Below are 13,097 nucleotides of genomic sequence, written 5' to 3' on the forward strand. Positions count from 1 at the left end.
GTTAACGGATCCCTAACGGTAGTACAACATTGAGTCAATTTTAAAACGTTAAGAACTTAGATAAGACGATTGAAATGTTATGGACAACTTTAGAACTTATCTCCAAATGTTGGGGATAAAAACGATACTTTACTCAAAATATAATTAAGAGAGGTATGTAACTGAATTGTGTTTAGAATATTTGTATAATTTTAAATTTTATTTATTTTATGCATGTAAATTACCCCTCCACCAGTAGTTTACAAAATTGTGTTTGAATATTGTATTTGATATAGAAATATAGAATAAAAAACAAAAAATTAGAAGGAAAAAAAAAAGACGAATATCTTTTGTCTGAGCTGAATTTCATTACTCAAAGCTATAGTACAAGTAATTTAACATTAGATCAAGCATGTAGGCACCTAAATAATCAATTGTATATTATTATCACATTAATTTAATTAATATATAAATATAATTAAATAATGATATAAAATTTTTATACTATTAATATTAGTATTTAAAAAAAAGTAAATAAGAATGTAAGTTAAAAATAGTCAAACAATGGAAGTTGTTTTTCTCTCACCGTTAAAACAAACCACATTCATCTCAATTATTAACATGCCTGTAGAGTTATATATTTGTATCTACTAATAAAAACAAATCTTGGGTGCTAGCTCAGCTATACATACAAGCTATACTAGTGCAGTGCTAGAAGTTAATTAAGGGTGAATGTGGACAATAAGGAAGATAAGAAGGTCATAATAATACACCAAAAAACATATGAATGCATGGCCAGGCTGGCATGTCAAAGGTAATTGGCAACAGTCTTTTGGCTTCAATGTGCTTTGTACTATTTCAACAGAGCTAAGATCTTTTCTCACGCCAAGGTTTCTCATTTCATTGGCTCCGTATATATAACAAAAAAACAAAAAATAATAATAACAATATTTCACAAATTTATTATTAAGGGATAAGCTCTTTTGACAATTGACTTCAATTTCCACTTTGCTTTCGAAAATTCTTTGCAATAACTTGGTTTGAAAAAAGCAAAGAATGAATGGGCATCCATGTTCTCATTGCTTTAGGTTGTGGTATGTATATATGCATGGGAATAGAGTTGAACTAAAAGGGAGTGTATTTCTAGGTCAACTAATGTTCAAATTAAAATTAGGTGTTATTAATTTCAATGTGAAGATTAGATTTCTTATCTTAATTCTTATCCACGGGAAGAAATATACTAAAGGATAAAGTTATTTAATTTGACCTTAGGGGGGAAAAAGTCTTTTCCTTGAAAAGCCGTAAAATGAGGTTATTAAGAAAAGTAAAATAAAATTAAAAAAAGGAGAACTATATTATTTATAGTGGAGAAGGGACAAGGGAGTTAATGAGGTATGTAGCTAAGTATGTATAAATTGTATTGGTACATTTTTATTTCAGGAGTGTTAGGGGATCAGTATTTTTGTTAAATTTTGGTCAATATTTAATTATAAAAAAAAATTGAATAATTTTATATTATTAGATGGAATAATTTTATATTATTAGATGCAATCTCACACCATTAAAAATATCATTGATGGTTAATTGATGGCTAAAACCTACAAAATTTACTGGCCTCCTATATTTTTTCTTTTGTATTTCATCATTTTTTTTAAATTTTTTTATTTTATAATTTCATTTATATTTCAGGAGAGAAACTAAAGATAAGAAAATCATGTCAATCACTAAGTGAAGTACCATAAATTAAAAAAATTATGGAGGGTTGGATATTAGAGATATAGAAATAAAAAACATTGAAATAGTCTTTTAATGGTGGTTAAGATTTTCTGATAAGAATGAGTCATTGCAAAAAAAAAGTGGTTGGCTGTTATTATGAAATTGATTTGAGTTTGCATGTTTGAAATCATGACTATAAAAAGTCGAATAGACCATGAAAGAATATCATTTTTACGGTGAAGGAATGTGATTAAAAAGTTCTCTTTTTTACTATCATATAGACTATTTGACATAGTAGGAATATGATTAATTTAAAAAAAAATGTGTCTTATAACTATAGATGGAGTCACATAAAGCATAAAAATAAAAATAAGATGAACATGAGAAGTGAGCTCAAGAAACATCTAAGGAGGTAAAATTGGTAGCAATGTGTTATGTTTTTGTGTGATCTAAATAGATTTGACTAGGTAATAGATTTTATGGGTGATCTGAAAATGAAAATATCAAATTATTGTGAGACTATGATAATTGGAACTCAGAAAGCATTGCAATTCATGTTGGAGGAAGAAAACGTGATTGAAGAATAACTCACAATTATTATTGATAATAAGAATGTGGTGTAATGGATTGAAGGAAAGTTTTACGAAACAGAACAAGAAACTTGAGTAGCATATTTCAAAAAATGAGCATTGAATCAAGGGTCAAAGGATAGTTTAAAGAAAGGAGAACTTGGGAACAAATAGTTAGGACAAATGATATGTAGGAGTTGGTCCCAGCGAAAAATATGAATAATGTGAAAAAAGATGCGCATGGATCCAGTAGCGGCAAGAAAGCCTTACAAAATGAACATGAAGAAAAATTGCATCATAGTGACAAATAAAGAGACTAACTTTTTTAAAAAACGAAAAAAGATTGTGGATAATCTACTATAATGATTAGATGATATGTTTGTTTTTTAATATAAATTTAATTTTTCTTAATTTTAATTAATAAATAAGACCCTCAAATTTGAGGAGTCATAAAATTTGTAAAATAATTTGACAGTCAAATTTAAAATATTTTTTATTTTCTCAAATTCAATATAATAAATATGAGGGTTTGTGGATTTCACATCATGATAAATATACTTCAGAAGTATCACAGAGAGAGAGAGTTGATTATTGTTGTTAAATCTGAACTGCAGTGTACAATGTATAGTGGTGTTGCTAGTTAGTGCTAGCTCACCACAGTCCTAATTATCTTAACAGTTCTAACTTCCTTAACAACATAGCTTAATAGAATTGTATATTACCTAACTATTTATTAGTTTCTTCTGATATCCTCCCTTAACCTAAAGGATGGTATCTTCCTGGCATTCCTTCTCCTAACAGCCTCCCTTAACTCAGAGTGTGGGGTTTGTGTCAACCACTCGAAGCTTCGGTCAGAAGTCAAGAAACGCGGTCTAAGGGAGTGGTTTGGTAAGTATTTCCGCAAGTTGATCCTGTGATGGGATGTGAATTACATGTGCAAGCTGTTGCACCACTCTGTTTCTCACAAAGTGGAGATCAATTTCAAAATGCTTCGATCGACAGTGGAGAATCGGATTCTTGGTCATCAGCACTGTGCTCTAATTGTCACAAAACAATGTTGGTGCTGAGCTAGGTGGTAGATGCATCTCTTGTAGCAGTTTTTTGCAACCAAATGGTGTCTGTCATGGCATCGGCTAGAGCTTGGAATTCAGCTTCAGTGCTGGACCTAGAGAATATCTGTTTCTTTCTGCTGGACCAAGTGATCAGGTTTGAGCCAAAGAAGACACAGTACCCTGAGACAGACTTGCAATCATCGGTGTCCGTGGCCCAGTCCGAGTCACAGAAGTTCATGACCCTCAAGCTATCACTCTTATGCAGCTGCAGCCCCATATTGATTGTCCTAGCTAGAAAATGAAGTATACGTTTGAACGCTTTCCAATGTTTGTCTGTTGGAGCATGCATGTACTGGGACACCTTACTGACAGAGTAAGCAATCTCAGGATGAGTGATGGTGGTGTACTGAAGCCCACCGACCACTGACCGGTAAAGTGAGGGATTGTGAAACGGGGAGCTGGGGGTTGCTGTGAGCTTGGGACTGCTTAGCATGGGAGTTGGGACTAGCTTGGAGTCACGCATGTTGGCCCTCCCTAGGAGCTCTTTGATGTACTTCGACTGCTTGAGAAGAAGAGCATTCGGTGAGCTTCTGACCACTTCAACTCCAAAAAAGAAACTCATTTCACCAAGATCTTTAAGGGTGAAGACTACATGCAGTTGGCGAATTAGGCCTTCAATTTCCTCTGCACATGGGCCAGTAACAAGAATGTTGTCAGCATAAGAGAATAGATAGATAGTGGACGTCGAGCTGTGGTGTACAAAGAGACAGGAGTCAGAGGTGGAACTTTTGAAGCCAAACTGGTGAAGTGTGCTACTCAATTTTAGGTACCACGCATGAGGCACTTGCTTCAACCGGTAGAGTGCCTTTTCCAATTTGTAGACAAGCCCAAAACCGAGCTCATATCCCTTTGGCTGTACCATATGTACGGTTTCATGCAGATCCCCATTAAAGAAAGCATTATTAAAGTCAAACTGTCTGACTTTCCAACTATTGGTCATTGCAACTGCTAGAACTGTTCTCACTGTAGCAGGCTTAGCAACTAGGCTTAGCCTCCCTTTAGTGAAACCCCTTAGCTACTAGCCAGACTTTATATTTTTGCACCATGCCATCAGGCTGCCGCTTCACACGGAAGACCCATTTGCACCCTATTGGGTTGGTACCAGCCGTTGCAAGAACCAGATCCCAGATCCGGTGTTTCAACAATGCACCAAATTCCTCATCCATCGTAGCCTTCCAGTACGGCGAGCTGAGTACCGGAGATACTGAAAGTGGTTCAGTCTCGGTGAGGTCCAGACTCACAGAGTTCTGAAGCTGCAGATGATACACTTTTGGTTTGAAGATGCCAACACGAGATCTGGTGACCATCGAGTGACTCCAAGGAGGAGCTGGTGCCAACGGATCTGTTTCCATAGTTAACCCTGCATCTGTACAAGAGGAAAACACAGCAAAACGAGGACATAAATCTGTATTGTTAGATAATGAACAAGGATTAGCATCGCTAGTATTGGCAATCAACTATATAGCACGGTTATTAGGGGTGGGGATGGCACCAAGAGTGGGCAAGGGAAGAGAGCTATAACCTTGAGCAGTGGCAGCAGGATTCAGGAGAAGATCGGCCACAGAAAGCGATGAGATGCCAGGAGAGGGATCAGGGGATGGATGAGAGGGGTCTGACTTTTGAGGGTCTGAGGACTGGAGGGAAGAATTAGAGGACAGAGGGGAAGCCAAGAGCTGTGAAGCAAGTTTGAAGAGTTGAGTGGATATGGCGTAGGGTTGATGAGGGATTGCACAGGTAACTTTTTGTTTTTGCAGGCTGGGAAAGAGGTTCGAAAAAGGAAAATCGGTTTCATCAAACAGCACATGCCTAGAGATACGAATTTTTTCAGATTGTGTCAAGCACTTGTAACCTTTATGAAAGAATGAGTAACCAAGAAGCAGGCACTTTATGATCTTAAAATTAAATTTGTGAAGTTGGTAATGCCGTAACTGTGGGTAACACAAGCATTCAAAGTTTTTGAGAGCTTTATAGTCTGGGATTCAGTGATGTAGTAGTTCAAGGGGGGATTTGTGGTTGGTGACAGAAAAGGGCAGCTGATTTTTCAGGTATGTAGCAGTGAGAAAGGCCTCATCCTAGAACTTCAGAGGCATAGAGGCTTGTGAGAGTAGGGTAAGTCCTATATCCGTTAAGGAATAACTCATTCTATGGGCAATTTCATGAGTATAGGGACAACTCATTCTATGGGCAATTTCATGTTGCATCAATGTCTTCGTGAAGTTTCAGGTGGTGTACTCCTTCCCATTATTTGTCTGCAATATTGTAATCATGCAACCTGTTTTATTTTAAAAGAGCAATTTGTATTGTAGAAATGCTTGATGTGCGTGAGCTTTATTGTGCAAAAGGTAAATGCATGTGTATTTGGTAGCTACATCAATGAACACTATATAGTGCCTATATCCAAAGCCACTAATTACAGGAGCTAGACCCTAAATATCCGTAAATACCAGTTCCAAGGGTTGAGTGTAGGTAGTTTTAGAATTTGAGAAAGGTAAATTGTGATGCTTGCCATAGCAACATGCACTGCAAAGGCCTTTTGTTACTTAAGAGCTGTTTTTATTGACTTCACGACTAGTAATATTACACAGTTTTATCACTGTTTGTACACTATGAGGAGCTGGATGTCCCAACTTTCTATGCCAAACATAAAAAATTTACACTGACTTAGACCTATAATTACTCTCTTCTAATCCTACAATGTAAACAGAATTTTCAACAGTGACTTTTGCAATGGCAGCATTGACTTGAGCCATATCAACATTGATAATAGAACCTTCACTTAATTCTAAATTAGAACTTAAGCTACAGCTGTGTTTTGTTGCATTTACAGTACTGTTTTTGTGGTTAGTGGAAACTAGGTAACTAAAGTTGTATGCACTAGACCTATTGTTGCAGCCCTCACTCTTTATTTTTGAGGTAGTACTGGCTTGGGCCTTTGCCAATACTCCAATAGCATCAAAATGATACAACCTTTGCCTAAGAGAGCCTTGGGAAAATGTCTTTCTTGTCTCCTGTGATTTAACAAAGTATAGATGGCCAGAATTTAAACAACACTCGGTTATCCAAAGCAAATTTTGCCACACTGATAAGATTCTTAAAGATTGAGGGAACATGAAGCAGGTTTTGTAGTTTAAAATAGGTTTGGGGTTTAGTTTATGAGAATAGAGCAGTTTTACCAACTCTAGAAATGGTCATACCTTGGCCATTACCTGTGAACACTTTATTTGTGCCATCATACTTTGTGCCTGTAATCAGACTGTTCCCATCGAAGGTCAGGTGGTGCGACGCGTCTGTGTCCAAATACCATACTTTATCTGTCAAGAGAGTGGACGGTGGTGCTGTAGCTAGGAGCGCACTGGCCTGATGCGGCGGCTGAGGCTGGTGAAATGCTTGTGAAGGAGGCAGTGGATGTGTGCTTGTGGCCGCAGTGTTTGGATTCGGATAGCTCGCATTGAAGCGATGGTAACACTCCCACACAGTATGGCCAGATCTTCCACATAGTTGGCACACGATGCGATTGTTCTGAAAACCAGATCTGTCACCTCTGTAGGTTCTTCTTCGTTTGTACCGACCTCTGAAACCCTGGAAGGCTTGACCTATACCTTGAAATCCTTGCTGATTTTAGTTGTCAAAGTAGGAATGTTGATGATTGAACTGCTACGACGGCGGATCTTTTTCTTGTTAGGGCGAGCTACGCTGTTATGAGGAGGTGCCTTCGCCTCCTTGAGTTAGGTTTACCTGGATCGTGCCTAATTCAACATTTTTGAACCATTCAATCAGCTCCTCTTGACTCAACAGTTGTGCTTCGACTTCACTCTCTGTAACAGTATCAGTTTTGGCGAAGATCATCATGATAAACACACTGTAGTCCTCCTTCAGTCCCTGAGTGATGGCATCGACAAATTCCTCATTTGAAAGTGGAGATCCCAGTGCGGAAAGAGCATTTTTAATTTTCTTGAGTTTGGACATATAATCAGTTGTTTCACCTTTGATTTTAACCTCTTATCAAAATACTCGTCAAGTTTATTCCAGATTTCACAGGCATACTCACAGTTTGCCAGCTAACTTGTGAACGATGGATCAACCGAGGCAAAGAACCAGGAAACGAGGAATTGATCATCCTTCTCCGGCGTCAGAAATTTTTGAGTTTCATTGTGTGAAATTCTGTCTTTCACACTCTCATACATGTATAGAATTTTCTTTGGATTCAAGTGATTTTTGAGGCCGTTTGACTTGATGAACGCAAGTGCTTGACGCTTCCATAGAACAAATTTGTTCTCATCTAGTTTCAAAGTGACTATATTGATGGATGATCACACTATTGCTGCTGCGGAAGCTACAGTAACATTAGCATCTGCCATGGTTCACAATCTGATGTTTTGAAAAAGGTATCAGAGATCTAGATGAGGTAACCAAAAAGAGAGAGGAAGAATCTGTGAGAGAGAGAGAGACAGATCTAGATTTAGAAAAATGAGAGAAATTGATTATTGTTGTTAAATTTGAACTGCAATATACAATTTATAGTGGTGTTGTTAGCTGGTGTCAGCTCACTATAGTCTTAACTGTCTTAATAGTTCTAACTTCTTTAACAATTAGCTTAACAAAATTGTATATTAGCTAACTACTTATTAGTTTCTTTTGATAATATCAAACTCTAATAAAATTTAAAAAAATACAATTATGAAACTAATATCAAAATTAAAAAGTAGAATAAGGATTAAGGACTTAAGTTATGTTCTGAAAAAAAAAAAATCATTAGTTGTTGGACTAAAAATGTTTTAATCTCTTTCCATAGTCAAAATATTTTATAAATATAAAAATCAGTTATCATATATTAATGTTTATTTATATGTGTTTATTTTTTAACATATTAGAGTACATAATCAACTATTAAAATAATATATATCATGATAAATTATCAAATATTTTATAGTAGAGTAATTCATATTTAAAATTAAATTTTATTATATTATTTATAAAATAAAAAATTTGGACGCTGACAAAATTGACCATAAAAAAATAAAATTAAAATTATACTCAGATAAATTTTATTTGATAAAAATAACTAATTATTAAATTTTTTTATAATTTTATAAATACCCCTCTCATTTTTCCTTCCTTCTTAAACCCTAACCCTAACCATTTAACTGCCCTTCCCTTCTTCTATCCTCTACCTTTCTCTACCTTATAAAATAATTAAATCATATTTAATTTATTAATAATTATAATAATTAATTATATATGTAAAGTATAATATATCAAACTGTCAGTTCACATATGTATTATGTATATAAAGTATTAATTTTATTAATAAAATATCATTTTTTTGAAAAAAAAAAGAAAATCCCTCTAAACACGATTTCTATTGTTTTAAAACTCGTAAAAGAATTCACTTTTTGTTTATTTTAATGGTAGGTTTTCATTTTTTATTGATACCAGTAAATAAGACTCTAAATTCTTCTACTATTAAAATTATTCTAAGAAAAAAAGGAACGATTAAATGATTAAGTTAGAATTAGGAAAAGAAAAAAGAATGAAATATTTACGAAATTATAAAAAAATTAATAATTAATTATTTTTGTCAAATAAAATTTATTTTATATAAATATAATTTTAATTTCAATTTCTTATACCCAATTTGATCGTTATCTGAATTTTTTATGATAAAAAATAATTATATATATATTTATTCCATATGAGTCATCATAAATACGGTACGTACACTGATATAGGTCAGAAAATAAAAGGTTAACCAAATGTCAATACATAATTCTCAATCTCATTCAAAGGTAAGGAGACCCGGAAATAATTGCATGTATCATTGTTGTGGGTCGGTGACATAAAATATTAAATATTGAGGGGTGTGCATGCATGCTAAGTATAGATTCTCATTCCCAAGAAAGTTTGTCAAACTTTCTAGCAACATAACATGGAGTATGGATACATCTATATTCTATAGTAAACATTAACAGTAACAATAAACTTATCTATAAACACGTGTAAAATTAATTGTTCCATACTAAAAGAATGAAAATTCTTACTTGTAAATCATTTTTTATTTATTTATTGTTTTTTCTCTTTTCTTCTTTCTTTCTTACTTTGATTTATTGAGGTCATGATTGGAGGTGCATTCGAATATATATTGGCCATAGATGCGCACAAGGAGGATGAAAGGTTTAAACTTTGCTGAAGATGAATGATGCAGTAGAAGGAAGTAGAGAGAAAAATGGAAAAGATGATTTATTTCTATTAAATGAGAACAAGAACACATGAATAATTTGGAATAATACATGTTTTAGCAATTAATTATTATGTTAAGTGGATATAAAAATCAATTATTAAATTATTTATTTATATATAAAATACCATTCGAATATGAAATATATATTAAAAAAATTAAATAATATATATTTATTTATATATAAATATATAATAATTAATTTTGTAGATGTACATAATATACCGACGAATTTATTAAAATTATTTAATTAATTTTTTAACTAGTTTAATTGTCTAAGTGTGTTTTTTTTATCACTTCTATCAACATAATTAATATTAATTTTATTATTTGAACTCTTTAATTGTTCTAATTAGAGTTGTTTATAATTTGGTCTAGTTCGAAAATTTGGTTTGGACCAATCAATTTAACTCAAATTCGGTCCGGTATAAATAAAAATTGGGTCAGACTCAAATTAAAGAAGATCTAATGTATCAATTAGGTTTAGGTCAGTATTTAGATTTCTCAACTCGTTCCAGTAATAAATAATCAACGGTCTCTTAAATGGATCTCGGATCACAATAAATCAGTTCTTAACTTGTCGGATTGGAAGATACCGTAAATAAAAAAAATCAACAATTTAAAATTACACTCACTTAGCCTCTCTCTCTCTCTCTCTCTCCCAAACACTAGCAACGCCCCTCTCTCTCTCTCTCTCTCTCTCTCTCTCTCTCTCTCTCTCTCTCTCTCTCTCTCTCTCTCTCTCTCTCTCTCCCTCCCAAACACTAGCAACGCCTCTCATTCTCTCTCTCAGCAAGCCATCACATTGGTGCCTCGCCTTTCCCTCTTTGTTGCAACTAAGAGTGATAAACGAAGCGAAACTACTACAAAAAATGTTGGTTAAAATGACGCTTATATTATGGCGATTTTATGTAACCGCCATAATTTTTGTTAATTTCGACAGAAATTAAAGTATGCCATATTATTCCAGTGATTGGTGGCGGTTTTTGTAGAATATGGTGGTTTAAAACGCCATTATCTTTAGTCTTCCTTTCTGTTTTCTTAAAAAATAAAAAGCTAAGACTTAGAGGTGATGTTGTGCATATGAGAGGATGAGAATGAGAGTAATGTTGCGAATGAGAGAATGAGTGTGACGTGTGAATGTGACGAACCAAACCCTAGTTTTCTACCGCCGTTCATCTTCTCACCACCGTTCAGCAAGTTACCGTAAGCAATGTTATCATTGTTGTTGCCTTTGGCGGAGGTTCTAGATCTGCTTCTCTGGCTTTAATTTGAGGTTTTATCGCCGTTGTTCATCATCGGCCATTCATTTGCGCGGCACCGCTCAGCTCCAAGTTGCCGCAAGCAACGTTATTGTTGTTTTTGTCTTTGGCGGAGGTTCTAGATCTGCTTCTCTGGCTTTGATTTGAGGTTTTATTGCCGCCATTCATCTCCCCGCTGTCGTTCATCTGCTTGTTGCCGTTCATCTCCTCACCGCCTTAAGCAACATCGTTGATGTTGCCTTCGGTGGAGCTTCTGCGATCTAATTTTTTGCTTTGATTTGGAGGTTTGCTTTCTGTTCACAACCGTTTATCATTTCTTCGCTGCCGCAAGCGATGTAGTTGTTGCTCTCTCTGACGGAGCTTCTGAGATGTAGTCCTTTAATTTCAATTTGCATATTCAATCTGGTTCTCTAGCTGTGAAGTTATTATTGTTGCCTCCAATTAAGCTTGTATGATTTGGTTCTACCATTCATATCAATTCACAGTAATCTACTTCATCTTTTTTTTTTATTTTCCTCCTCCATACGATTAAAATAGTGTTAACTAATTTAAATTACATGATTAATGTGCAATTAATTAATGATTACCTTATTGATATTAAAGTTTCAGGAAAAAGAGGTAGCAACATAAAGAGACCTAGTAATTTCGGAGGTTCCAAAGGAAAAGTTCCTCTTAGTGACCAATTTTCTAGAACACTTTTTGTAGGGAACATTAATAGCAATGTAGAATTGAATAATGTATATCCAAACCATGTATAACGCTTGCAAGCATAGTAGATTTGTTATGATTTCTCACTTCTGTATTCTCTTCTTCTTCGATCCACTCAACATTGTTCGTAGTGTGTTTCTGTTCATTTTTAATTTCTATTTTTATTCGCTTTCTCTTCTTATTCATTTTCAATTTTTATTTTTATTTTCTCTCTCTTCTTATTCATTCTCAATTGCTTGTTTTTTAACTGTATTTCAGTTCAGTATTGTTATGCTTGCTATGTGGTTGATGAATTTTCTGAGAGATGAGAAAAATGAAAAAGAATGGAACTTATTTTCTATTATAAATAATAATTCTTTGGTGCTTATTATTTTTTGTTACAGATGCATGTTCATCATTGTGTATTTTTGAAATTCAAAACTAGCTTAGCTCCCAATGTGAATCCAACAAGGACATGCTTTTTTTATTTTCTTTTTTCATCAATGTCATGACTTGTATGATCACATTTTGTTATTTACTTGAAGAAAGAAATAAAAGATTATAATAGAATCTTTTCCAACTGTGCGAGCACGGATTTCTTGCGAGGCTATTCGACTAATAACTTTAGTGACTGGAAGTCCTCCTTCCACTGCAGGAGTGAATGTGTCAAATTTAATGTACCAGATAATAAAATATCATTTTAATTTATGATACTACAAGCAAACATTTTATTTAAATGTAAGTAAAAATGACAGAAAATTTTGAATTTTGTAGAACTTATCAAGAGAGCAAATAAGAATTTGAAAAAAGATACTGAAAGTGAACTGCAAATTAGTGAGAATGATGATAATTTAATTAAAAAGAAATGAAAGCATAAGAACCTAGAAATTTAATTAACCTATATATTTCGATATGGGACAGGTTCACCCTCATTTTCTCTCTCACCAAAAAGAAAATTCCATAGACAATGTTATTATTTATTTATGATTTCTTTTATTTATATGAGTGAAAAAAAATGTCACGAGTGGTTGCATTGAATTGAGTATTCTCAAATCTCAAAGATTTTCCATTAGGTCACTCTCGTACGTAGTAACTAGCACATGCAACAACGATGTTCATGTCCATAAACTGTTGTTATTATGAAAATAAAAATTATACATTGAAAAATTAAAATAAAGCGTCGCATTGTGACAATTATTCATGTTATGTGTTGAGGAATGTTAACAAAGACTTCCAAGAGAATAGGACGATCGAGTGATATTAGAGCATATATATGATTAAGTCAAACAAATAAAGCTTCTAAAAGCAAAATTCCAAATAAAAATTTCTACTCATTAACAAATATATAGAATAGTAATAAGATGAGGAAACAATAATGCAATCGTTTTCATACAAAAACAAATCAAGCATAGTAAAGTCTATTTTATTTATTTTTAATTTTTAATTTATGTGTTTGAAATATTTGTTATGGAAAGCCACGTTAGTTTACGAAAGCGCTATATGAATGAAACTAATTAAATGAAACAATATATATGTT

General features: G+C 33.7%; 1 protein-coding gene across 1 annotated transcript; it reads right to left on the minus strand.

Moving 5' to 3' along the window:
- Nucleotides 1–3,332: 3,332 nt before the first annotated feature.
- On the minus strand, nt 3,333–4,316 carry LOC112792738 (uncharacterized mitochondrial protein AtMg00810-like). The gene has a single exon (XM_025836119.1). The coding sequence runs from the start codon at nt 4,314–4,316 to the stop codon at nt 3,333–3,335; it is 984 nt and encodes a 327-aa protein (XP_025691904.1).
- Between the last annotated feature and the right edge of the window lie 8,781 nt (nt 4,317–13,097).

This window comes from Arachis hypogaea, chromosome 1 (genome assembly GCF_003086295.3).
Source record: "Arachis hypogaea cultivar Tifrunner chromosome 1, arahy.Tifrunner.gnm2.J5K5, whole genome shotgun sequence".
Classification (NCBI taxonomy): Eukaryota; Viridiplantae; Streptophyta; class Magnoliopsida; order Fabales; family Fabaceae; genus Arachis; species Arachis hypogaea.